General features: G+C 34.0%; 1 protein-coding gene across 1 annotated transcript in view; it reads right to left on the reverse strand.

Annotated features, from left to right (window-relative positions):
* LOC128656400 (titin-like) overlaps positions 1-27,348 on the reverse strand; it is a 491,015-nt gene that overhangs the window by 310,321 nt on the left and 153,346 nt on the right. Inside the window, exons 34-46 of the mRNA XM_053710280.1 lie at positions 24,505-24,762; positions 23,539-23,796; positions 22,961-23,212; positions 22,404-22,664; positions 21,526-21,780; positions 19,161-19,415; positions 16,599-16,856; positions 15,625-15,882; positions 15,051-15,302; positions 14,494-14,754; positions 13,462-13,716; positions 10,942-11,196; positions 5,142-5,399 (exon numbers count right to left, since the gene is read on the reverse strand). Coding sequence (XP_053566255.1) covers positions 5,142-5,399; positions 10,942-11,196; positions 13,462-13,716; positions 14,494-14,754; positions 15,051-15,302; positions 15,625-15,882; positions 16,599-16,856; positions 19,161-19,415; positions 21,526-21,780; positions 22,404-22,664; positions 22,961-23,212; positions 23,539-23,796; positions 24,505-24,762 — 3,336 coding nt within the window. The remainder of the gene's footprint in view (positions 1-5,141; positions 5,400-10,941; positions 11,197-13,461; positions 13,717-14,493; positions 14,755-15,050; positions 15,303-15,624; positions 15,883-16,598; positions 16,857-19,160; positions 19,416-21,525; positions 21,781-22,403; positions 22,665-22,960; positions 23,213-23,538; positions 23,797-24,504; positions 24,763-27,348) is intronic.

The raw sequence follows: 27,348 nt of genomic DNA on the forward strand, positions 1-27,348 counted from the left end.
ATAAAAGATAGGGAGCAACGAGTAGCAGTAAATGGATCATACTCAGATTGGACAAAGGTAATCAGTGGCGTCCCCCAGGGATCAGTACTGGGCCCTGTTCTTTTTAATATTTTTATAAATGACTTGGAGCAAGGATTAAATAGCGACATCTCTATTTTTGCAGATGATACTAAGTTAAGTAAGGTCATTAGGTCAGAGCAGGATGAACTCTCTTTGCAAAGGGATTTGCTAAAATTAGAACTATGGGCAAGTGAATGGAAAATGAGATTTAATACGGAAAAATGTAAGGTTCTACATTTTGGAAGTAAAAATAAGCAGGCTATGTATTTTTTAAATGGGACAAGACTTAGCCAAACACAAGAGGAAAGGGATTTGGGAGTAGTAATAGATAACAAGCTAAAGATGAGTGCACAATGCAGGGCAGCGGCTTCAAAGGCTAATAAGATACTAGCATGTATTAAAAGAGGCATTGATTCAAGGGAGGAAAGCATAATTCTGTCATTATATAAAGCCCTGGTAAGACCTCACCTTGAGTTTGGAGTGCAGTTCTGGGGACCGATTGCTAAAAAAGATATTGCAGAACTAGAAAAAGTTCAGAGAAGGGCCACAAAGCTAATAAGGGGATTGGAGAAATTAACCTATGAGGAGAGGCTAGCCAAACTGGGTCTGTTCTCTTTAGAAAAAAGGCGCTTGAGAGGTGACATGATTACTTTATATAAATATATTCAAGGCCCATATACAGAGATGGCAGAATCTCTTTTTATTCCAAGAAAATTGGTTCTGACAAGAGGTCATAATTTAAGGTTGGAGGAAAGGAGATTTAATCTCCTGCAACGGAAACGTTTTTTCACTGTAAGAGCAATAAAATTGTGGAACTCATTACCAAAGGAGGTAGTGAATGCCAATACCATAGATACATTTAAAAATAGTCTGGATAAATTTCTGTATATAAACAAAATTCATGGATATGATTGCTAGTATTAAATGGGTCACATTTTAATGGGGTTATTTAAGCTTAACTGGAGCTTTTTGTAAGTATTTTAGATTTGTATAGGTTGAACTCGATGGACTTCAGTCTTTTTTCAACCTTATCTACTATGTTACTATGTTACTATGTTACTTCCCATTGACTTACATTATAAACTGGGTTTCAATTTACAATGGCTTTGATTTACAACCATACTTCTGGAACCTAACCCCGGCGTAAACTGAGGGCTACCTGTATACTGTATATATATATATATATATATATATATATATATATATATATATAAATCTGCTCAATGGAGTAACATCAGACATCCCCACACTTTCCAAAAGTCTATTAATAACCCTCTTATTTACATAGTTAAATGAATAATCTGAATGCACAAACGCATGCGCAGTTTAAACTTCCGCCTTATGCATGCACACCACCATCGTTAAAGCATGTTGCCAGAACTGTCTAAGGCACTAGTGCATGCACTAGGGAAACAGTGAAATAGCACATGCGCTGGAATCTGGCTATCTACCCGAAACTACGGCAACACAGAATGCAAGTTACCCTCATGGTAGGTTTGAAAACACCTATAATTTCAGATGAGGATTGCGAGAAAAGAGTTTAAAACTGACAAAGGTGCAAGGTATTTGGGCATGTTTATGATTATTAATAACATATGCAATGAAAAGGTAGAGTAATACTTTTAGGCTTTAATATCCCTTTAAAAATATTATTCACATTATTGATATCATTATGATCACATATATCACAATAAATACATATCAATACATTTGACAATGAAACAAATCTTTAAAAGGGAGACTTATACTGAGTTAAGTTACAAATAAATTTAGATCCTTAAATGCATTCAGAATTTATATGAGGTTAAGAGTAATTTAAGGTGAGTTATATTTCCCAAACTTTTAAAATACATATTTTTTTTAAATTCTAAAATAAACACATTTGATAATAAATAGTAATAAAGGAGATAATTAAGAAGATGCATGTAACAAGATTTCCTTAAATATATTCTGGAAGGAATATTATATGTTGCTAACATTTTATATTCACGATAAAAGTCCCTGTTAAGTTAACATATATTATAATAAAAAATAAATTACCTATATGTTTGTTTCAATTACTTTCCATGAGTACATATTGGTAAATATGTATGTTTTAGGATAATTTGCCATTAAAATGAAGGTCAATTTAGATGAATCGGTCCCCGGTTTTAAATAATCCTATTAAAAACAAGGGCACTTTAATTCATCAAAATTGACATTTCACTCTTCTTCTTCAAATACTTACCGTTTAATCTTCACAGCTGCTCCAGCGATCTCCCGGCCGTCGGAAGCCTCCTTATACATCAGAAATGGCGCATCCGGCTTCCTTCAATCATGGCTTCCCCCCCCCCCCCGGGGGAATCATGGCCTGAGGCAACGCCGTGCTTGGAGGAAGCCGGATTCGTCATTTTGGACTCGCGAAGAGGGCTTGCGATGGGCGGAGGAAGCGCTGGAGCGGCTGTCAGGATTAAAAGGTAAGTATTGGAAGAAAATGAGTGAAATGTCAATTTTGAGAAATTAAAGTGCCCTTGTTTTTAATAGGTTTATTATAGGACCAGTCAACACAGTAGATTTGCATAATCAACAAATGCAAGATAACAAGGCAATGCAATAGCACTTAGTCTGAACTTCAAATGAGTAGTAGATTTTTTTCTGACAATTTTAAAAGTTATGTCTTTTCCACTCCCCCTGTACCATGTGACAGTCATCAGCCAATTATAAATGCATAAATGTACCATGTGACAGCCATCAGCCATTCACAAATGCATACACACTTATTCTTGCACATGCTCAGTAGGAGCTGGTGACTCAAAAAGTTTAAATATAAAAAGACTGTGCACATTTAGTTAATGGAAGTAAATTGGAAAGTTGATTAAAATGGCATGCTCTATCTGAATAATGAAAGTTTAATTTTGATTGAGTGTCCCTTTAAAAAACGGACAGCGATTCATCGAAATTGACCTTCACTTTAAGTTTTAATAATGTCTTTAGCCATCAGGGATGGATACAAGAGAAGATTATTGGGTAGTATTCTGCTCCAGCATGTTTATTTTGTTTTGTTTTATTTGTCATATTATATTATATAGGTATTGTCTTACATCATTGTTTAAAACAATAGAGATATAATTAAAACAGTGCATGGCAAAGAAATTTTTTACTTTCTGTTATCTGCAATAATAGCAAACATTAAAAGGAAATTAAACACTTTGAGATGGTAATATAAATGATAAATTATATATATATATATATATATATATATATATATATATATATAAAAACTCTGCAATACACTTTAATTATGTATTTTGTTCCCTATTCCTGTAATTCCATTCTGAAATTGTGAGCTGTTCAGTTCCTGTTAGAAATGGAAGTTTAGAAAACTGTTATCTTCCACCCAGTCATTGGTTGCAAACACTAGTGATCTATTTATAACTGTCCCTAATTGGCCAAAGCAGAGAATATAACCTAAGTTACAACATGGCAGCTCCTATTGTTTTATAGACACTAAAAATGTTCTCTTATTTTGTCAATATTTAAACTAATTAAACTTTAAAAAAATACATCTGCATGTTATATCTATTCTGCATCATTCTATCTAGCATTTATTTAGGGCTAGATTACCAGTTTGCGTTTCCGCTAGACCGATAACTCCGCTAGAATTAAGATTTTTGCTCTAGTTGGGTTGCGCTTATATTACAAGTTGAAAGTAAACTGTTTTTGCTCTAGCGGTAACCCAACTAGCATAAAAATCCGAATTCAGAATATCGTGTGAGTTGCCATATTCCCCCATAGAAGTCAACGAAGAAAAAAAAGGTGGAAAAAACACCCCCACTCACACACAAACACCATCACATATTCTCATCAACACTAAACCAACATCAAAAAAAAGAATATTTCATATTCCAATGTTCTTTACTTAACAGAATATGTTCTATTTATTCATAAATAAATATTTCTACTGTACATATATATGATGTTTTTTTTAACAAATATGTATTTATTTATACATATATATAGATATATATATATATACATATATATATATATATATATATATATATATATGATTATATATAGGTAAAGATATTTACAGATATATATATAGGAATAACTATTTAAAAATACAAAGAACATATTCAGAACATTTGAATGTGAAACATTGGAACGTGAAATATTTACAGTAAATACATAGGGGCCTATTTATCATGATGTGAGCGGACATGTCCGCTGCACATCGATAAATGCCAACAGCATACGCTCTCAGCATTTATCATTGCACCAGCAGTTCTAGTGAACTGCTGGTGCAATACCGCCCCCTGCAGATTTGCGGCCAATCGGCCACTAGCAGGGGGTATCAATCCCTAATTTCCAGTGATGTCTGTCCGCCACCTCAGAGCAGGCGGACAGGTTATAGAGCAGTGGTCTTTAGAGCTTGATAAATAGGCCCCATAGTTAAAAACTTTATTAAAAATTAATATAGCATAAATATGTTTTTACATGTTCTCATCTACTTAACCGCAAAAGGCTTGAACACATATATATATATATGTCTGTAAATAAAAATGTACACACATATATATATATATATATATATATACATATACTGTATATATATATATATATATATATACATACATATACATCATAAGAGATGTATATGTACTGTATGTATCGCAATGTTAAAGCCCTTTGGCGGCTTTATTTCTTTCTAACATCCGAGATCTCATAACTTTGAGCCCTTATAACTTTTGTGCGCAGTATTTTTTAAATTATTTTTATAAGGTAGTGTGATTATAAGTGTAACTGTACTTTGTAATTTATTTTTAAAGTGTTTTGTGCAACTTTTTATTTTTGCAAAAAACAGTTAACCAGAGGCCTGAAATTGCGGTAATGATTCTAGTGTGAATCACTAATGTGCTCATGCGATCATGTTTACTTTCAACTTGTAATACGAGCGGTAAGCCTGATGAGCGCAAACCTTTGTGATATACCCCTGTCACTATGGCGCAAACGATTGCGCTCTACTTGTAATCTAAGGCCTTAGTCTTTATTGTCTCTTTAAAGTAAAGCTGACATTGACTCTCATTTAAGACACTCACTTGTATAGGTTGATACATCACTGATCTCCCCCTGAACATTAGCATCATCAACAAGAGCAGAGACCAGGAATGTGTAATCATTTCCAGACGTCAGATCTTCAATTGTAACAGGAGCAGAAGTTACAGTTTTATTAAATGTTAAATTTCCCTGGATTTGGATCAAATAAGAACTTGTGTTTCCCTCAGGAGGTTTCCAGCTTAGAGACACAGATGTTGTTGTTATGTTGAATGTTATCAGGTCCTGTATTTTACCTGGTTCTAAAACAGAAAACAGCATTATATTGTATAGACAATTATAACATATAATATAAATATATGTATTAAATATGATTAAAGTACTACAATTCAGATTTAACTAATATTAAACAGTTTAATCATATGTTAAAGTATTCAATTATATATAAAATGAAGACTAATATTGAGCTTATATCAAATTGAAATTGAAATCTTTAAATTCATCCACTACTTACAAGAGGTTAAAGGAACATCAAACCGCACATTTTCTTTAATGCTTCAGTTAGAGCATACAATTTTAACTTAACTTATTTACAATTTAACTCTTTTTAATTGTCTTTGTTCTCTTGGTATCCTTTGTTGAATGAACAGAAAGGCACTACTGGGAACTAGCTGAATTTAGTGAGTGAGACAATGACAAGTGTTATATATGTGCAGCCACCGATCAGCAGCTCCTTGAGCCTACCTAGGTTTGCTTTTCAACAAATGATACCAAGAAAATTAAACAAATAGATTAATGGAAGTAAATTGGAAAGTTACTTAAAAATGCATGCTATATCTGAATCATGAAAGAAAAATTTGGGGTTTAATGTCCCATTAAAAGTTTTTTAAAGGTGGAATTACATTATAGAATCAATGAAAGTGGGAATAAATTATTTTATTTCTCTTATTAACTAATTTAATACAATCATGAAACAATAAAGAGGTTCTCAAAGCAATGTTTATCTTGCAAAAGAACAATACTTTATCTATTTCTTGTTAAAATTTCTTACTGTTGAGTCTAATTATAACAGGCATTTAAATACCAAGGCCCAGATTACGAGTTTTGCGTTAGAGGCTATGCGGTGCTAACGAGCAGTTTTCCCTCATCGCTCACTTACCTAAAGCGCTGATATTATGAGTTTTCAGAAACCTGTCGTTAAAAGACAAGAAGTGAGCGTTGAGCAAAATTTTGCTCTTTACAGCACTCCAATACCAGCGCTGCTTAAGTCAGCGGTGAAATGGTTGTACGTGCTCGTGCACGTACTCCCCATAGGAATCAACGGGGAGAGCCGGCTGAGAAAAAGTCTAACACCTGCAGAAAAGCAGCGTAAAACTCCTTAACGCAGCCCCATTGATTCCTATGGGGAAATAAAATTTATGTCTACACCTAACACCCTAACATGAACCCCGAGTCTAGACAACCCTAATCTTACACTTATTAACCCCTAATCTGCCGCCCCCAACATCGCCGACACCTACATTATAATTATTAACCCCTAATCTGCCGCTCCGGACACCGCCGCCACCTACATTATATGTACTAACCCCTAATCTGCTGCCCCCAACATCGCCGACACCTACATACTATTTATTAACCCCTAATCTGCTGCCCCCAATGTCACCGAAACCTACCTACTATTTATTAACCCCTAATCTGCGCCCCCAACGTTGCCGCCACTATATTAAAGTTATTAACCCCTAAACCTAAGTCTAACCTTAACCCTAACACCCCCTAACTTAAATAATTAAATCTAAATAAATATTACTATCATTAACTACATTATTCCTATTTAAAACTAAATACTTACCTATAAAATAAACCCTAAACTAGCTACAATATAACTAATAGTTACATTGTAGCTAGCTTAGGGTTTATTTTTATTTTACAGGCAAGTTTGTATTTATTTTAACTAGGTAGAATAATTTTTAAATAGTTATTAACTATTTAATAACTACCTAGCTAAAATAAAGACAAATTTACCTGTAAAATAAAACCTAACCTAAGTTACACTAACACCAAACACTACACTATAATTAAATAAACTAAATTAAATACAATTACCTAAATGAAATTAAATTAGCTAAATTACAAAAAAACCCCCACTAAATTACAGAAAATAATAAACAAATTACAGATATTTAAACTAATTACACCTAATCTAATACAGAATGAGGAAAAAGGAAGCTGAGTTCTGTAGTCAGTGATAAGAGTTTATTTTGGAGCAGGCTTCAACATATCAGGTGAGCCCCCCCAAATAAAAAAAACCCTAGCCTAAACTAAACTACCAATAGCCCTTAAAAGGGCCTTTTGCGGGGCATTGCCCCAAAGTAATCAGCTCTTTTACCTGTAAAAAAAATACAAACAACCCCCCCAACAGTAAAACCCACCACCCACTCAACCAACACCCCAAACAAAATAATATCTTAAAAAACCTAAGCTCCCCATTGCCCTGAAAAGGGCATTTGGATGGGCATTGCCCTTAAAAGGGCAGTTAGCTCTATTGTAGCCCAGTGTCCCTAACCTAAAAATAAAACCCACCCAATACACCCTTAAAAAAACCTAACACTAAACCCCTGAAGATCAACTTACCGGGAGATGTCTTCATCCAAGCCGGGCCGAAGTCCTCAACGAAGCCAGGAGAAGTCTTCATCCAAGCCGGGCGAAGTGGTCCTCCAGACGGACAGAAGTCTTCATCTAGATGGCATCTTCTATCTTCATCCATCCAGTGTGGAGCGGGTCCATCTTCAAGACATCCGACGCGGAGCATCCTCTTCATTCGACGACTAAAGCTGAAAGAAGGTACCTTTAAGTGACGTCATCCAAGATGGCGTCCCTTAGATTCTGATTGATAGAATTCTATCAGCCAATTGGAATTAAGGTAGAAAAAATCCTATTGGCTGATGCAATCAGCCAATAGGATTGAAGTTCAATCCTATTGGCTGATACAATCAGCCAATAGGATTGAGCTCACATTCTATTGGCTGTTCCTCTTCCTCTTGGATGGCGTCACTTAAAGGTACATTCATTCAGCTTTAGTCGTCGGATGAAGAGGATGTTCTGTGTCTGATGTCTTGAAGATGGACCCACTCTGCGCCGGATGGATGAAGATGCCGTCTGGATGAAGACTTCTTCCCGTCTGGAGGACCACTTCGCCCGGCTTGGATGAAGACTTCATCCGGTAAGTCGATCTACAGGGGGTTAGTGTTAGGTTTTTTTAAGGATGTATTGGGTTTTATTTTTAGGTTAGGGCTTTGGGCCGCAAAAGAGCTAGCTGCCCTTTTAAGGGCAATGCCCATCCAAATGCCCTTTTCAGGGCAATGGGGAGCTTAGGTTTTTTTAGATAGTATTTTGTTTGGGGGGTTGGTTGTGTGGGTGGTGGGTTTTACTGTTGGGGGGGTTGTTTGTATTTTTTTTTACAGGTAAAAGAGCTGATTACTTTGGGGCAATGCCCCGCAAAAGGACCTTTTAAAGGGCTATTGGTAGTTTAGTTTAGGCTAGGGTTTTTTTTTTTTATTTTGGGGGGCTTTTTTATTTTAATAGGGCTATTAGATTAGGTGTAATTAGTTTAAATATCTGTAATTTGTTTATTATTTTCTGTAATTTAGTGTTTGTTTGTTTTTGTACTTTAGCTAATTAAATTTAATTTAGGTAATTGTATTTAATTTAGTTAATTTATTTAATTATAGTGTAGTGTTTGGTTTTATTGTAACTTAGGTTAGGTTTTATTTCACAGGTACTTTTGTATTTATTTTAGCTAGGTAGTTATTAAATAGTTAATAACTATTTAATAACTATTCTACCTAGTTAAAATAAATACAAACTTGCCTGTAAAATAAAAATAAACCCTAAGATAGCTACAATGTAACTATTAGTTATATTGTAGCTACCTTAGGCTTTATTTTATAGGTAAGTATTTAGTTTTAAAATAGGAATAATTTAGTTAATGATAGTAATATTTATTTAGATTTATTGTAATTATATTTAAGTTAGGGGGTGTTAGGGTTAGGTTTAGACTTAGGTTTAGGGGTTAATAACTTTAATATAGTGGCAGCGACGTTGGGGGCGGCAGATTAGGGGTTAATAAAGAGTATGTAGGTGTCGGCGATGTTGGGGGCAGCAGATTAGGGGTTAATACATATAATGTAGGTGGCGGCTGTGTCAGGAGCGGCAGATTAGAGGTTAATAATTATAATGTAGGTGTCGGCGATGTCGGGGGTGGCAGATTAGGGGTTAATAAATATAATGTAGGTGTCGGCGATGTTGGGGGCAGCAGATTAGGGGTTCATAAATATAATGTAGGTGGCGGCGGTGTCCGGAGCAGCAGATTAGGGGTTAATAATTTTATTTTAGTGTTTGCGATGCGGGAGGGCCTCGGTTTAGGGGTTAATAGGTAGTTTATGGGTGTTAGTGTACTTTTTAGCACTTTAGTTATGAGTTTTATGTTACGGCGTTGTACCATAAAACTCTTAACTACTGATTTTTAAATGCGTTAGGACTCCTGACAGGGTAGGGTGCACCGCTCACTTTTTGGCCTCCCAGGACAGACTCGTATTATCAGCGCTATGGAAGTCCCATAGAAAAAACACTTTATGAAGTTTACGTAAGTCGTTTTGCGGTAAGGCCAAAGAAGTGTGCGCTGACCCTAAACCTTCAAGACTCGTAATACCAGCGGTAGGGAGAAAGCAGCGTTAGGACCTCTTAACGCTGCTTTTTTACCATAACGCACAACTCGTAATCTAGCCACAAGAATTTAAAGGTTGCTATACATTTTTTTTTATAAATTCAGTATTGGTACTTATTGCATACCTTCTGGTAAGATCTTAGAGTATATTCAGCCATTGGTGTACGTTCAGTGCACATGTTTAACGGGACATCATACTCATATGCTAAATCACTTGAAAGTGATGCAGCATAATTGTAAAAAGCAGGCATGAAAATTTTACCTGAACATCTCTATGTAAAAAGGGAAGATATTTTACCTCAAAATTTCTTCAGCTCACCAGAGAAAGTGATCTGTTATACTTTAGATGCTATCCAGCTGTAAGTTAAAAAAAAAAAAAAAAAAAACAATAGCCAATCAGCATCAGTTGTGCTGAGGTCATCCTTTGTTTTTACTGTGATCTCTTGAGATTTCCCTGAAATCTCATGAGACTTAATAGTTTACTTCCTTAAACTGTATAGGAAAATAATATGACTGCGCCTGCACAAGTAAGATGCACACTCCTTTGCAAGTCCTGGGACTAGCATTCTGATTGGCTGCTTAAAGTCTCTTTACAGTGGCGTGTGAATACTTGTTGAGGAAAATATCTTTCTTTTTTGCATAGAGATGTTCAGGTGATATTGTCTTGTCAGCTGTTTACAGCTATGCTAAGCTGCAAGAGTGTCTCATTAAAGGGACACTGAACCCAAATTTTTTTCTTTTGTAATTCAGAAAGAGCATGCAATTTTAAGCAACTTTCTAATTTATTCCTATTATCAATTTTTCTTCGTTCTCTTGCTATCATTATTTGAAAAATAAGGCATCTAAGCTTTTTTTTGGTTTCAGTACTCTGGACAGCACTTTTTTATTGGTGGATGCATTTATCCACCAATCAGCAAGGACAACCCAGGTTGTTCACCAAAAATGGGCCGGCATCTAAACTTACATTCTTGTATTTCAAATAAAGAAACCAAGAGAACGAGGAAAATTTGATAATAGGAGTAAATTAGAAAGTTGCTTAAAATTTCATGCTCAATCTGAATCACGAAAGAAAATTTTTAGGTACAGTGTCCCATTAATTGTCACTTTTCAATGTTACTTACTTGTATAGAGAGATACACTACTGCTCTCTCCCCGTACGTTCTCACCAACGATAGCAGAGACTATGAATATGAAATAATTTCCAGGTATCAAATCTTTTATTGTAACAGAGGTTGAATTCACAGTTTTGCTGAATGATGAATTAGCCTGGATTTGAATAACATAATAATGTGCATTCCCCTCCGGTGGTTCCCAGCTCAGCAACACAGAACTTGTGGTGATCTTCAGTGTGCTTAAGTTTTTTAATTTCCCAGGATCTGAAAGAAAGGGGAAATAAATTACATGATCTTATGGTTGTTTCTAATATTACTTTACAGATATATTTTGTACAAACTAGTAAAATAAGGTTTCATATTATGTAAATACGCCCTATATAAGGCCAGATTACTTGTGGAGCGCTTACAGTTACGCACAAGCGAAAAGGGGTTTATCATGGGTGTTTGCGTGAATCGGGTTTTTCGTCTGTATTACAAGTTGAAAGTAAACTCAATCGGTTGAGCGCAATTGAAGAAAAAGAGATATGAAACACACATTTTTTATTTAATAATTTAGATAGAGCATGCTATTTTAAGCAACTTTCTAATTTACTCGTATTATCAATTTGTTTTAGTTTTTTTGGAATCTTTATTTTGAAAAGCAGGAATGTAAGCTCTCCTAAACTTACATTCCTGCTTTTTAAATAAAGATTCCAGTGTAGCCATCAATCAGCAAGCGCTACCCAGGGTGCTGAACAAAAAATAGGCCGGCTCCTAACCTTACATTCCTGCTTTTTTAAATAAAGATACCAAGAGAACGAAGACAAATTGATAATAAATTAGAAAGTTGCTTAAAATTGTATGCTCTGCATTTGGGTTTAATATCTCTTTAATTCTCGTTGGGATAGCGCAGCCTCAGAGCTCTGGTTAACTGTTTCGAAAAACAAAAAGGTGTTACAAAACACATCAAAATACATTACAAAGTACAGTTACACCCATAATAACACTGTCTAATAAGAATGATTTTTAAAAATTTGCACAAAAAAGTTATAAGGGCTCACAGATAAGGTCTTAGGTGTTAGAAAAAAAAGGCATGCAAATGTTTTTAGCATAGAGATACATACATACAGATATCTAAATATGTATATATATATATATATATATATTTATACAAATATATACATATACAGTGTATGTTTATATGTATGTACATATTTATTGATGTATTTATATGTGTATATATGTGATTACAGACATATATACACATATAAACACATAAATACATATGTACACAAATGTAGACATACTGTATATATAAGTGCATTGGAGTCCTTTGCAGTCAAGATGAAAACATTTAAATGCATATTTATGCAATATTCATATCAAATAAAGTGTTTTACTGTGTATTTACTGTAAATATTTCACATTCCAATGTTCTGCACATAGCAGAATATGGTCTATGTATTTTTTAAAAAAGATATTCCTATATATTTATCTGTATATATATATCTATATATATACCTATATATAATCATGTATATATATATATATATATATATATATATATATATACATACATACATATTTATATATTGTGCCAAAACACCATCAGATATATTTGCTATGTGAAAAACACTGGAATGTGAAATATTCATATTTTCATGTTGGGTTAGCGCACTTGAGAATATACCGTGTTATATATCGTATTTACACGCACAACTAAGGTGTTAGTTTTTTCCCACGTTGTTTGCTCCATTGACTTTGTTGGGGAATACTTTAACGTATGCACCATAGTCTAACTTTCTGCTTTTTAAGCGCGTTGGATTAGCATGGAAACAACTTGTAATATGAGCGCTACCTGACGCCCACAAAAAACTTAATTCTAGCGAAGTTATCACTTGAATGGGAGCCTTAAATATCGCTCTATTTATTATCTGGCCCACGGTATTTTAAATTACTCTGGGGAGTCCAGTTTGGCTTAATTAATTATGCTTAGGCTTAATTAATTGTGTCTCATGGTTAAGGTTAATTGGTATTTGGGTTACAGTGAGGGTTAATTGTCATGGGGTGGTTACAGTTAGGATTAACTTGCATAGGGAGGCAAGGGAATCCTAGGTGTTATGGTTAAATTATGCTGAGTCTTGTTATAACAGTTAATAGTATTTGCAGTGGGAGGTCTCAGGGGCCTTTTAGCTTTTTTGGCAATATTTTGTACAGCTCCTAAAGTAGAGGAAAAGGGGAGCACAACACACAGCATTCTAGTGACAACCATAATATATGATCATAGCTTTGCTGTATTGGAAAGTTCCAGGGGTATGAGTTAAATGATAAATGGGGAAAAGCAGATGTAGAGGAGAAAAATTATTTAATATAATTTATTATGTTGTACACAGTCAGTGATATTTATCTGCAGTTTAAGTATTTCCATGCACAATTAACAAATATACAATCCATGGAAGCGTGGGGCAGGTCAAATAAAAAGCACTGGAGGGACTAATAGTGGCTATCAAGACTTAGGCTAGTTAACCCTGATCTAATGATACTCACTTGTATATGCAGATATGTTATTTCTTCCCCCCTGTAAAATATTTTCTCCAAAAAGGGAAGTGACCATGAATGTGTAATAGTTCCCAGGAGTTAAGTTTTTAATTGTGACAGAAGTTGAAGTCACAATCTCAGTGAAAGAAGAATTATCTATTTGAATCAGGTAAGAGCTTGCATTTCCCTCAGGTGCGTCCCAGCTTAGAGACACAGAACTGGTTGAGATATTGAATGTGATCATATTATTTACTTCGCCAAGTTCTGAAGAAAAAAAAAAAGAATTAAATAATTCTATAAATGATTATATTGATGCCCTTCACTATATATTGAACACAGTTGACCTGCTGAATTTAAGCATTTAGTAAATGTGCAATGTTTTAAGAAATCAAAAACACCAAACACATTTTATACTTCATAATCCTCACTTCCTATATTTACTTTTCTCACTTGTTATTTATCACTTAAAGGAACAGTAAAGTCAAAATTAAACTTTCATGATTCTGACAGAGCAAACAATTTTAAACACCTTTCCAATTTACTTCTATTATACATTTTGCTTAATTCTACTGGTATCCTTTGTTAAAGAGTAATCATAGGTGAGTTCAGGAGCGTGCATGTATCCATTAACCAAAACCAAAATGTTTAAAACAATGTTATATATATAGTTGCGAACTCTGCTGTCATAGAGTGTCTGTAGCATTATATGGCAGCTGTATTTGCAACTTTGTATAAAATTACAATACACATAGTTGCAAACACTTCTGCCGATGGCTAAAGACACTTGCACGCTCCTGGGATCACCGATGATTACTCTTTAACAAAGGATACCAAGAAAACTAAGCAAAATTGGTAATAGAAGTAAACTGGAAAGTTGTTTAAAATACCATGCTTTATCCAATCCATATACGTTTAATTTTGACTTTACTGTCCCTTTAATTAATCTCATTTACCTTAGTAATTTGTCAAGAGAGATTATGTTTGCAATGATCTTTAAGCATATCAAGTATCATTTTTTAAAAATATGTTAAAGAAACTCACCCGTATAGGAAGATATGATACTTCTCTCACCCTGCTGTACATTAGCGTCATCAACAAGGGCAGAGACCAGGAATGTATAAAAATTCCCAGGTATAAGACCTTCAACTATAGCATAGGTTGAATTCACAGTCATATTAAATGTTGGATTTCCTAGGGTTTGGATCCTATACGAACTTGAGTTTCCCTCAGGTGACCTCCAGCTCAAAGACACAGATTTGTTGGTGATGCTGAGCACAGACAGGTCCGTGACTACTCCAGGCTCTAAAAGAGAAGTGTAACAGAGATGACTTAAATTAATGTAGAATGTATTTTGCAATAACTATTGCAGTTCAACAACTAGTTATGAATGAAGCTTGTCAATTGAAAACTTTTTAATAAAATGAAAATTTGGTATCACATATTTTAAAACCCTTTCTTCTCTTGTAACATTCTATGATTGGGAAATTGAACTCACTTTCTGCCATAACCAACCTTATTCTCACTATTTTATAAATAATAATGAACATGAAATTAAAAAAATAATAATATAAAAAAATAATTAAATTACTTGCACTCACTTGTATAAGCAGATACATCACTAAACTTCCCTTGCTCTTCTCCAACAAGGGCAGAGACCAGGAATATGTAATAATTCCCAGGTGTCAGATCTGTAACTGTTACATAAGTTGAAGTCACAGTTTTATTAAATGTTGAGTTTCCTTGGATTTGAATCACATAAGAACTTGTGTTTCCCTCAGGTGGTTCCCAACTCAAAGACACAGATCTGGTGGTGATGTTTAATGTGATCAGGTTCTTGACTTCTGCAGGTTCTGAAAACAAAATAGGTGGGCAGTATAATATTATATAGGCGAGTATAATAAAACATACCAAATATGATCGAAGTTTAAGAAAAAAAATAAGTGTTATTAATTCTGAAATGTTTAAAAAAATCTCATTCATATCTTAAAATATCAATTTTCTACATTTACTTTAGCAGTGGTGAAAATATTTAGTATTCATCTGTTAGATCTTCTGTTTACCTACTTAAAATAAACGTAAAATGAACTAGCAATATTAGTTACTCTTTTCTTAAAATTGCCTTTAAAACCAGCAAGTTTAACAATCATCTTGTATCTTCCTAAAGCTACTTACTTGTGTAGGTAGATATATAACTGCTCCCCCCTTGTATGTTATCTTCACCAACAAGGGCAGAGATGAGAAATGTGTAATAATTCCCTGGAGTCAAGTCTTCAATTGTAACAGAAGAAGAAATCACAGTTTTATTATAAATTGCATTTCCTTGGATTTGGGACAGAAAAGAACTTGAGTTTCCTTCAGGTGGTTCCCAGCTCAGAGACACAGATTTGGTGGCGATGTTAAATACAACAAGGTTCTTGACCGCTCCAGGTTCTAGACATGAAGCAAAGAACATAAATTATATTCTTGTCATTCTTGTATAATATTTATGGTGTTATACTTTGAAGCAGAAAAGTTCAAAATCCATTGGTGTTTTTTATTTGTTAAAATAATTTAAAAAAAAACCCAACAATTTGGTTTTAATAGAAAAGTTAGATTTCATCATGATAATTTAAATTCATTACAGCATAGGGCATTACAGAATTTGAAAAAACAACAGGGACATTGTATAAAGTCCTCAGACAAGGGTGGAAACAAAGTAATTATGGACAGGTCCTATTTAGATGTGTGCATTTAGAGGTTTTGGATACCTCCAAATGTGGAAGAAGGCAGCGCTTCATTCATATTTTATACTTTTGTGCGCAATACTTTTTTAATTATTTTTATAAGGTAGTGTTATTATAAGTGTAACTGTACTTTGTAATGTATTTTTAAAGTGTTTTGTGCAACTTTTTATTTTTGCAAAAAACAGTTAACCAGAGGCCTGAAATTGCGGTAATGATTCTAGTGTGAATCACTAATGTGCTCATGCGATCATGTTTACTTTCAACTTGTAATACGAGCGGTAAGCCAGATGAGCGCAAACCTTTGTAATATACCCCTGTCACTATGGCGCTCTACACGATTGCGCTCTACTTGTAATCTAAGGCCTTAGTCTTTATTGTCTCTTTAAAGTAAAGCTGACATTGACTCTCATTTAAGACACTCACTTGTATAGGTTGATACATCACTGATCTCCCCCTGAACATTAGCATCATCAACAAGAGCAGAGACCAGGAATGTGTAATCATTTCCAGGCATCAGATCTTCAATTGTAACAGGAGCAGAAGTTACAGTTTTATTAAATGTTAAATTTCCCTGGATTTGGATCAAATAAGAACTTGTGTTTCCCTCAGGAGGTTTCCAGTTTAGAGATACAGATGTTGTTGTTATGTTGAATGTTATCAGGTCCTGTATTTTACCTGGTTCTAAAACAGAAAGCAGCATTATATTGTATAGACAATTATTAACATATAGGGCTCCATGTACTAAGCAGTCAGCGAGCTACCCGCAACAAATCTCGCGTCAAAACTCGCAAACTGATATGTACAAAGCCGTCAATTATGTTAAAACTCGCATCTTTAAAATTGCGAGCGTACTTATCCGCCAAACCTCGCTACCGCTCCATTTTTCACTGTAATTAGACACATTTGACCACCAACTCGCCAAAAAACGAATGTACTAAAAAATCTATTTGTCCGCTCGCTACAATTTCCGCTCCCACCTCGCTATTTTTGCCTCGCCACCTTTTAGGTGGCGGGCAAGGTACAAAACAATAGGAAAGTCAATCTAGACGCCAGTCTAGACATATATAAAAGGCAGTAATATCAGCATTGTACTTACAGCATAACTGGCGTCTAATTTGTCTCTCATTTCCATGTACATAAATTGCGCCCAATTTGTCGACTGTAATTAAAGAGTAATCTATTTAAATTTGTATTGTTAGTTGTCAATCTTTATAATTATTTTTATATTAATATTTATATATTATCAGATCCAGATGAAGCCATATCCAAATTGTAAATAAATATTACAAAAATAACGCTCTGTTATCACTCTTCAAAAAATTTTGAACAATAATAAAGTTGTTTAGATAAGTTGAACTTTTATAGGAGCAAAATTCTATTCCCGCGACTACTATGATGTTCGTGACACCTTGCATGTCACGTGTTAATAATTGGCCAGACAATTCAACTGAAAGTTAAGTACCATCAGCTTAGTCGCGGCGAGCGAGGCGTCAAATTTATCAACAATCCGCAACTGCTCGCGGCGGGCTAGACTTGTCTATTTATTGGGGGAATATTAGTACATAGCGACAGCGGACACCATTTCGCCCGCGGCGAGTAACGGCGAGTTTATCCGCGTCTACAATGACGGATGAATTGACGGCTTAGTACATGGAGCCCTATAAATATATGTATTAAATATAATTAAAGTACTACAATTCAGATTTAACTAATTATTAAACAGTTTAATCATATGTTAAAGTATTGAATTATATATTAAAGGAACATCAAACCGCACATTTTCTTTAATGCTTCAGTTAGAGCATACAATTTTAACTTAAACAACTTATTTACAATTTAACTCTTTTTAATTGTCTTTTTTCTCTTGGTATCCTTTGTTGAATGAACAGAAAGGCACTACTGGGAACTAGCTGAATGTAGTCAGTGAGACAATGACAAGAGTTATATATGTGCAGCCACCGATCAGCAGCTCCTTGAGCCTACCTAGGTTTGCTTTTCAACAAATGATACCAAGAAAATTAAACAAATTAGATAATGGAAGTAAATTAGAAAGTTACTTAAAAATGCATGCTATATCTGAATCACGAAAGAAAATGTTTGGGTTTAATGTCCCATTAAAAGTTTTTTAAAGGTGGAATTACATTCTAGAATCAATGAAAGTGGGAATAAATTATTTTATTTCTCTTATAAACTAATTTAATACCATAATGAAACAATAAAGAGGTTCTCCAAGTAATGTTTATCTTACAAAGAAAAATACTTTATCTATTTCTTGTTAAAATTTCTTACTGTTGAGTCTAATTATAACAGGCATTAATATACCAAGAATTTAAAGGTTGCTATACATTTTTTTATAAATTCAGTATTGGTACTTTTTGCATACCTTCTGGTAAGAACTTAGAGTATATTCAGCCATTGGTGTACGTTCAGTGCACATGTTTAACGGGACATAATACTCATATGCTAAATCACTTGAAAGTGATACAGCATAATTATAAAAAGCTGACATGAAAATATTACCTGAACATCTCTATGTAAAAAGGGAAAATATTTTACCTCAAAATTTCTCAAGTTCACCAGAGTAAGTGATCTGTTATACTTCAGATGCTATCCAGCTGCAAGTTAAAAAAAACAAAAAAAACAATAGCCAATCAGCATCAGTTGTGCTGAGGTCATGCTTTGTTTTTACTGTGATCGCTTAAGATTTCACTGAAATCTCATGAGACTTAATAGTTTACTTCCTTAAACTGAATAAGAAAATAATATGACTGTGCCTGCACAAGTAAGATGCACACTCCTTTGCAAGTCCTGGGACTAGCATTTTGATTGGCTGCTTAAAGTCTCTTTACAGTGACGTGTGAATACTTGTTGAGGAAAATATCTTTTTGCATAGAGATGTTCAGGTGATATTGTCTTGTCAGCTGTTTACAGCTATGCTAAGCTGCAAGAGTGTCTCATTAATTGTCACTTTTCAATGTTACTTACTTGTATAGAGAGATATACTACTGCTCTCTCCCTGTACGTTCTCACCAACGATAGCAGAGACTATGAATATGAAATAATTTCCAGGTATCAAATCTTTTATTGTAACAGAGGTTGAATTCACAGTTTTGCTGAATGATGAATTAGCCTGGATTTGAATAACATAATAATGTGCATTCCCCTCTGGTGGTTCCCACCTCAGCAACACAGAACTTGTGGTGATGTTCAGTGTGCTTAAGTTTTTTAATTTCCCAGGATCTAAAAGAAAGGGGGGAAAAATTACATGATCTTATGGATGTTTCTAATATTACTTTACAGATTTATTTTGTACACACTAGTAAAATAAGGTTTCATATTATGTAAATAGGCCCTATATAAGGCCAGATTACTTGTGGAGCGCTTACAGTTACGCACAAGCGAAAAGGGGTTTATCATGGGTGTTTGCGTGAATCAGGTTTTTCGTCTGTATTACAAGTTGAAAGTAAACTCGATCGGTTGAGCGCAATTCAAGTAAAAGAGATATGAAACCCAAATTTTTTATTTAATAATTTAGATAGAGCATGCTATTTTAAGCAACTTTCTAATTTACTTACATTCCTGCTTTTTAAATAAAGATTCCAGTGTAGCCATCAATTAGCAAGCGCTACCCAGGGTGCTGAACAAAAAATGGGCCGGCTACTAGCCTTACATTCCTGCTTTTTTAAATAAAGATACCAAGAGAACGAAGACAAATTGATAATAAATTAGAAAGTTGGGTTTAATATCTCTTTATTTCTCGTCGGGATAGCGCAGCCTCAGAGCTCTGGTTAACTGTTTCGCAAAACAAATAGGTGTCACAAAACACATCAAAAATACATTTCAAAGTACAGTTACACTCATAATAACACTGTCTAATAAAAATGATTTTTTTAAAATTGCACAAAAAAGTTATAAGGGCTCCAAGATAAGGTCTTAGGTTTTTAACATAGAGATACATACATACACATATCTAAATACATATTTATTTATGTATTTATATGTGTATATATGTGATTACAGACATATATACACATATAAACACATAAATACATATGTACATAAATGTAGACATACTGTATATATAAGTGCATTGGAGTCCTTTGCAGTCAAGATGAAAACATGTAAACGCATATTTATGCAATATTCATATCAAATAAAGTGTTATACTGTGTATTTACTGTAAATATTTCACATTCCAATGTTCTGCCCATAGCAGAATATGTTCTATGTATTTTTTAAAAAGATATTCCTATATATTTATCTGTATATATATATATATATATATATATATATATATATATATATATATATAATCATGTATATATTTATATATATACATACATATTTATAAATTGTGCCAAAACACCATCAGATATATTTGCACAAAAAAGTTATAACACCATAAGTTATATATTTGCTATGTGAAAAACACTGGAATGTGAAATATTCATATTTTCATGTTGGGTTAGCGCACTTGAGAATATACTGTGTTATATATCGTGTTTGCGCGCAACTAAGGTGTTAGTTTTTTTTCCACGTTGTTTGCTCCATTAAATTTCATTGGGGAATACTTTAACGTATGCACCATAGTCTAACTTTCGGCTTTTTAATCGCGTTGGGTTAGCACGGAAACAACTTGTAATATGAGCGCTACCTGACGCCCACAAAAAATTTACTTCTAGCGAAGTTATCACTTGAATGGGAGCCTTAAATATCGCCCTATTTATTATCTGGCCCACTGTATTTTAAATTACTCTGGGGAGTCCAGTTTGGCTAAATTAATTAGGCTTAGACTTAATTAATTGTGTCTCATGGTTAAGGTTAATTGGTATCTGGGTTACAGTGAGGGTTAATTGTCATGGGGTGGTTACAGTTAGGATTAACTTGCATAGGGAGGCAAGGGAATCCTAGGTGTTATGGTTAAATTATGCTGAGTCTCCCACTTGTTATAACAGTTAGTAGTATTTGCAGTGGGAGGTCTCAGGGGCCTTGTAGCTTTTTTGGCAATATTTTGTACAGCTCCTAAAGTAGAGGAAAAGGGGAGCAACAACACACAGCATTCTAGTGACAACCATAATATATGATCATAGCTTTGCTGTATTGGAAAGTTACAGGGGTTTGAGTTAAATGATAAATGGAGAAAAGCAGATGTAGAGGAGAAAAATTATTTAATATAATTTAATATGTTGTACACAGTCAGTGATATTTATCTGCAGCTTAAGTATTTCCATGCACAATTGACAAATATAGAATCCATGAAAGCGTGGGGCAGGTCAAATAAAAAGCACTGGAGGGACTAATAGTGGCTATCAAGACTTAGGCTAGTTAACCCTGATCTAATAATACTCACTTGTATATGCAGATATGTTATTTCTTCCCCCCTGTAAAATATTTTCTCCAGAAAGTGAAGTGACCATGAATGTGTAATAGTTCCCAGGAGTCAAGTTTTTAATTGTGACAGAAGTTGAAGTCACAATCTCAGTGAAAGAAGAATTATCTATTTGAATCAGGTAAGAGCTTGCATTTCCCTCAGGTGCGTCCCAGCTTAGAGACACAGAACTGGTTGAGATATTGAATGTGATCATATTATTTACTTCACCAAGTTCTGAAGAAAAAAAAAAAGAATTAAATAATTCTATAAATGATTATATTGATGCCCTTCACTATATATTGAACACAGTTGACCTGCTGAATTTAAGCATTTAGTAAATGTGCAATGTTTTAAGAAATCAAAAACACCAAACACATTTTATACTTCATAATCCTCACTTCCTATATTTACTTTTCTCACTTGTTATTTATCACTTAAAGGGACAGTAAAGCCAAAATTAAACTTTCGTGATTCCGACAGAGCAAACAATTTTAAACAACTTTCCAATTTACTTCTATTATCAATTGTGCTTAATTCTACTGGTATCCTTTGTTAAAGAGTAATCATAGGTGAGTTTAGGAGCGTGCATGTGTCCATAGCCATCAGGCAAAAATGTTTAAAACAATGTTATATATATAGTTGCAAACTCATAGAGTGTATGTAGCATTATATGGCAGCTGTATTTGCAATTTTGTATAACATTGCTATAAACATAGTTGCAAATACTGCTGCCGATGGCTAAAGACACGTGCACGCTCCTGGGATCACCTATGATTACTCTTTAACAAAGGACCTTTAAGCATATCAAGTATCATTCTTTTCTAAATATGTGATTGTCTTTGTTTAAAGAAACTCACCCGTATAGGAAGATATGATACTTCTCTCACCCTGCTGTACATTAGCGTCATCAATAAGGGCAGAGACCAGGAATGTATAAAAATTCCCAGGTATAAGACCTTCAACTATAGCATAGGTTGAATTCACAGTCATATTAAATGTTGGATTTCCTAGGGTTTGGATCCTATACGAACTTGAGTTTCCCTCAGGTGACTTCCAGCTCAAAGACACAGATTTGTTGGTGATGCTGAGCACAGACAGGTCCGTGACTACTCCAGGCTCTAAAAGAGAAGTGTAACAGAGATGACTTAAATTAATGTAGAATGTATTTTGCAATAACTATTGCAGTTCAACAACTAGTTATGAATGAAGCTTGTCAATTGAAAACTTTTTAATAAAATGAAAATTTGGTATCACATATTTTAAAACCCTTTCTTCTCTTGTAACTTTCTATGATTGGGAAATTGAACTCATTTTCTGCCATAACCAACCTTATTCTCACTATTTTATAAATAATAATGAACATGAAATTAAAAAAATAATAATATAAAAAAATAATTAAATTACTTGCACTCACTTGTATAAGCAGATACATCACTAAACTTCCCTTGCTCTTCTACAACAAGGGCAGAGACCAGGAATATGTAATAATTCCCAGGTGTCAGATCTGTAACTGTTACATAAGTTGAAGTCACAGTTTTATTAAATGTTGAATTTCCTTGGATTTGAATCACATAAGAACTTGTGTTTCCCTCAGGTGGTTCCCAACTCAAAGACACAGATCTGGTGGTGATGTTTAATGTGATCAGGTTCTTGACTTCTGCAGGTTCTGAAAACAAAATAGATGGGCAGTATAATATTATATAGGCGAGTATAATAAAACATACCAAATATGATTGAAGTTTAAGAAAAAAACTAAGTGTTATTAATTCTGAAATGTTTAAAAAAATCTCATTCATATCTTAAAATATCAATTTTCTACATTTACTTTAGCAGTGGTGAAAATATTTAGTATTCATCTGGTAGATCTTCTGTTTACCTACTTAAAATAAACGTAAAATGAACTAGCAATATTAGTTACTCTTTTCTTAAAATTGCCTTTAAAACAAGCAAGTTTTATAAACAATCATCTTGTATCTTCCTAAAGCTACTTACTTGTGTAGGTAGAGATATAACTGCTCCCCCCTTGTATGTTATCTTCACCAACAAGGGCAGAGATGAGAAATGTGTAATAATTCCCTGGAGTCAAGTCTTCAATTGTAACAGAAGAAGAAATCACAGTTTTATTATAAGTTGCATTTCCTTGGATTTGGGACAGAAAAGAACTTGAGTTTCCTTCAGGTGGTTCCCAGCTCAGAGACACAGATTTGGTGGTGATGTTAAATACAACAAGGTTCTTGACTGCTCCAGGTTCTAGACATGAAGCAAAGAACATAAATTATATTCTTGTCATTCTTGTAAAATATTTATGGTGTTAAACTTTGAAGCAGAAAAGTTCAAAATCCATTGGTGTTTTTTATTTGTTAAAATAATAAAAAAAAAAAAAACAACAATTTGGTTTTAATAGAAAAGTTAGATTTCATCATGATAATTTAAATTCATTACAGCATAGGGCATTACAGAATTTAAAAAAAACAACAGGGACATTGTACAAAGTCCTCAGACAAGGGTGGAAACAAAGTAATTATGGACAGGTCCTAGGTAGATGTGTGCATTTGGAGGTTTTGGATACCTCCAAATGTGGAAGAAGGCAGCGCTTCATTCATATTTTATACTTTTGTGCGCAGTATTTTTTAATTATTTCTATAAGGTAGTGTTATTATAAGTGTAACTGTACTTTGTATTTTTAAAGTGTTTTGTGCAACTTTTTATTTTTGCAAAAAACAGTTAACCAGAGCTCTAAATTGCGGTAATGATTCTAGTGTGAATCACTATTGTGCTCATGCGATCATGTTTACTTTCAACTTGTAATACGAGCGGTAAGCCAGATGAGCACAAAACTTTGTGATATACCCCTATCACTATGGTGCAAACGATTGCGATCCACTTGTAATCTAAGGCCTTAGTCTTTATTGTCTCTTTAAAGTAAAGCTGACATTGACTCTCATTTAAGACACTCACTTGTATAGGTTGATACATCACTGATCTCCCCCTGAACATTAGCGTCATCAACAAGAGCAGAGACCAGGAATGTGTAATCATTTCCAGGCATCAGATCTTCAATTGTAACAGGAGCAGAAGTTACAGTTTTATTAAATGTTAAATTTCCCTGGATTTGGATCAAATAAGAACTTGTGTTTCCCTCAGGAGGTTTCCAGCTTAGAGACACAGATGTTGTTGTTATGTTGAATGTTATCAGGTCCTGGATTTTACCTGGTTCTAAAACAGAAAGCAGCATTATATTGTATAGACAATTATAACATATAATATAAATATATGTATTAAATATGATTAAAGTACTAAAATTCAGATTTAACTAATTATTAAACAGTTTAATCATATGTTAAAGTATTGAATTATATATTAAAGGAACATCAAATCGCACATTTTCTTTAATGCTTCAGTTGGAGCATACAATTTTAACTTAAACAACTTATTTACAATTTAACTCTTTTTAATTGTCTTTTTTCTCTTGGTATCCTTTGTTGAATGAACAGAAAGGCACTACTGGGAACTAGCTGAATGTAGTCAGTGAGACAATGACAAGAGTTATATATGTGCAGCCACCGATCAGCAGCTCCTTGAGCCTACCTAGGTTTGCTTTTCAAAAAATGATACCAAGAAAATTAAACAAATTAGATAATGGAAGTAAATTAGAAAGTTACTTAAAAATGCATGCTATATCTGAATCATGAAAGAAAATGTTTGGGTTTAATGTCCCATTAAAAGTTTTTTAAAGGTGGAATTACATTCTAGAATCAATGAAAGTGGGAATAAATTATTTTATTTCTCTTATAAACTAATTTAATACCATAATGAAACAATAAAGAGGTTCTCCAAGTAATGTTTATCTTACAAAAGAAAAATACTTTATCTATTTCTTGTTAAAATTTCTTACTGTTGAGTCTAATTATAACAGGCATTAAAATACCAAGAATTTAAAGGTTGCTATACATTTTTTTATAAATTCAGTATTGGTACTTTTTGCATACCTTCTGGTAAGAACTTAGGGGCCTAGTTATCAAGCCGTCAACCTCAAGTACGCTGGAATTCCGCAGCGTATTTGTGGCGAGGCTGATTCGCCTTAGTTATCAAAGGCTCGAGACCGGCAAAAGTAGAATTTTGTGACGTAAACTTCGATCCGCCGGACTCAGTCCGACACAGATCGATTCTTACGTCACTCCAGATGTTCTGCACACAAGTGCGGCACAATCTCACTACTTTTGCTAGTTATCAAATGACTAGCAGGTACGCTCGGCACTTTTACGGCCCAGCGTACCTGGTTTTCAAACCGCCACCCCTGGAGGCGGCGGATCCCATAGGAATCAATGGGAGTCTGACCATAGCGAAAGTACAAGTTCGCTGCTGCCAGACATCCCATTGATTTCTATGGGAGCTGTCTGCACCTAACACCCTAACATGTACCCCGAGTCTAAACACCCCTAATCTGTCCCCCCTACACCGCCGCATCTAAATAAAGTTATTACCCCCTAAACCGCCGCTCCCGGAGCCCACCGCAAGCTACTCTATACATATTAACCCCTAAACCGCCGCTCCCGGAGCCCACCGCAAGCTACTCTATACATATTAACCCCTAAACCGCCGCTCCCTGAACCCGTCGCCACCTATAATAAATTTATTAACCCCTAATCTGCCCCCCTACACCGTCGCCACCTATAATAAATTTATTAACCCCTATCCTGCCCCCCACTACGCCGCCGCTACTGTAATAAAATTATTAACCCCTAAACCTAAGTCTAACACTAACCCTAACGCCCCCCTAACTTAAATATTAATTAAATAAATCTAAATAATATTTTTATTATTAACTAAATTAATCCTATTTAAAACTAAATACTTACCTTTAAAATAAACCCTAATATAGCTACAATATAAATAATAATTATATTCTAGCTATTTTAGGATTTATTTTATTTTACAGGCAACTTTCAATTTATTTTAACTAGGTACAATAGCTATTAAATAGTTATTAACTATTTAATAGCTTACCTATCTAAAATAAACTGAAATTTACCTGTAAAATAAATCCTAACCTAAGTTACAATTACACCTAACACTACACTATACTTTAATAAATTATTCCTATTTAAAACTAAATACTTACCTGTAAAATAAACCCTAAGATAGCTAAAATATAAATAATAATTATATTGTAGCTATCTTAGGATTTATATTTATTTTACAGGTAACTTTGTATTTATTTTAGCTAGTTAGAATAGTTATTAAATAGTTATTCACTATTTAAGAACTACCTAGCTAAAAGAAATACAAAATTACCTGTAAAATAAATCCTAACCTAAGTTACAATTAAACCTAATACTACACTATCATTAAATTAATTACATAAACTACCTACAAATAACTACAATTAAATACAATTACATAAACTAACTAAAGTACAAAAAATAAAAAAAGCTAAGTTACAAAAAATAAAAAAATAAGTTACAAACATTTTAAAAATATTACAACAATTTTAAGCTACTTACACCTAATCTAAACCCCCTAATAAAATAACAAACACCCCCAAAATAAAAAAATGCCCTACCCTATTCTAAATTAAATAAAGTTCAAAGCTCTTTTACCTTACCAGCCCTTAAAAGGGCCATTTGTGGGGGCATGCCCCAAAAAGTTCAGCTCTTTTGCCTGTAAAAGAAAAATACAACCCCCCCCCAACATTAAAACCCACCACCCACATACCCCTAATCTAACCCAACCCCCCCTTACAAAAACCTAACACTAATCCCCTGAAGATCATCCTACCTTGTCTTCACTCAGCCGAGCAGC

Source organism: Bombina bombina, chromosome 4 (genome assembly GCF_027579735.1).
Source record: "Bombina bombina isolate aBomBom1 chromosome 4, aBomBom1.pri, whole genome shotgun sequence".
In the NCBI taxonomy this organism is placed as follows: domain Eukaryota; kingdom Metazoa; phylum Chordata; class Amphibia; order Anura; family Bombinatoridae; genus Bombina; species Bombina bombina.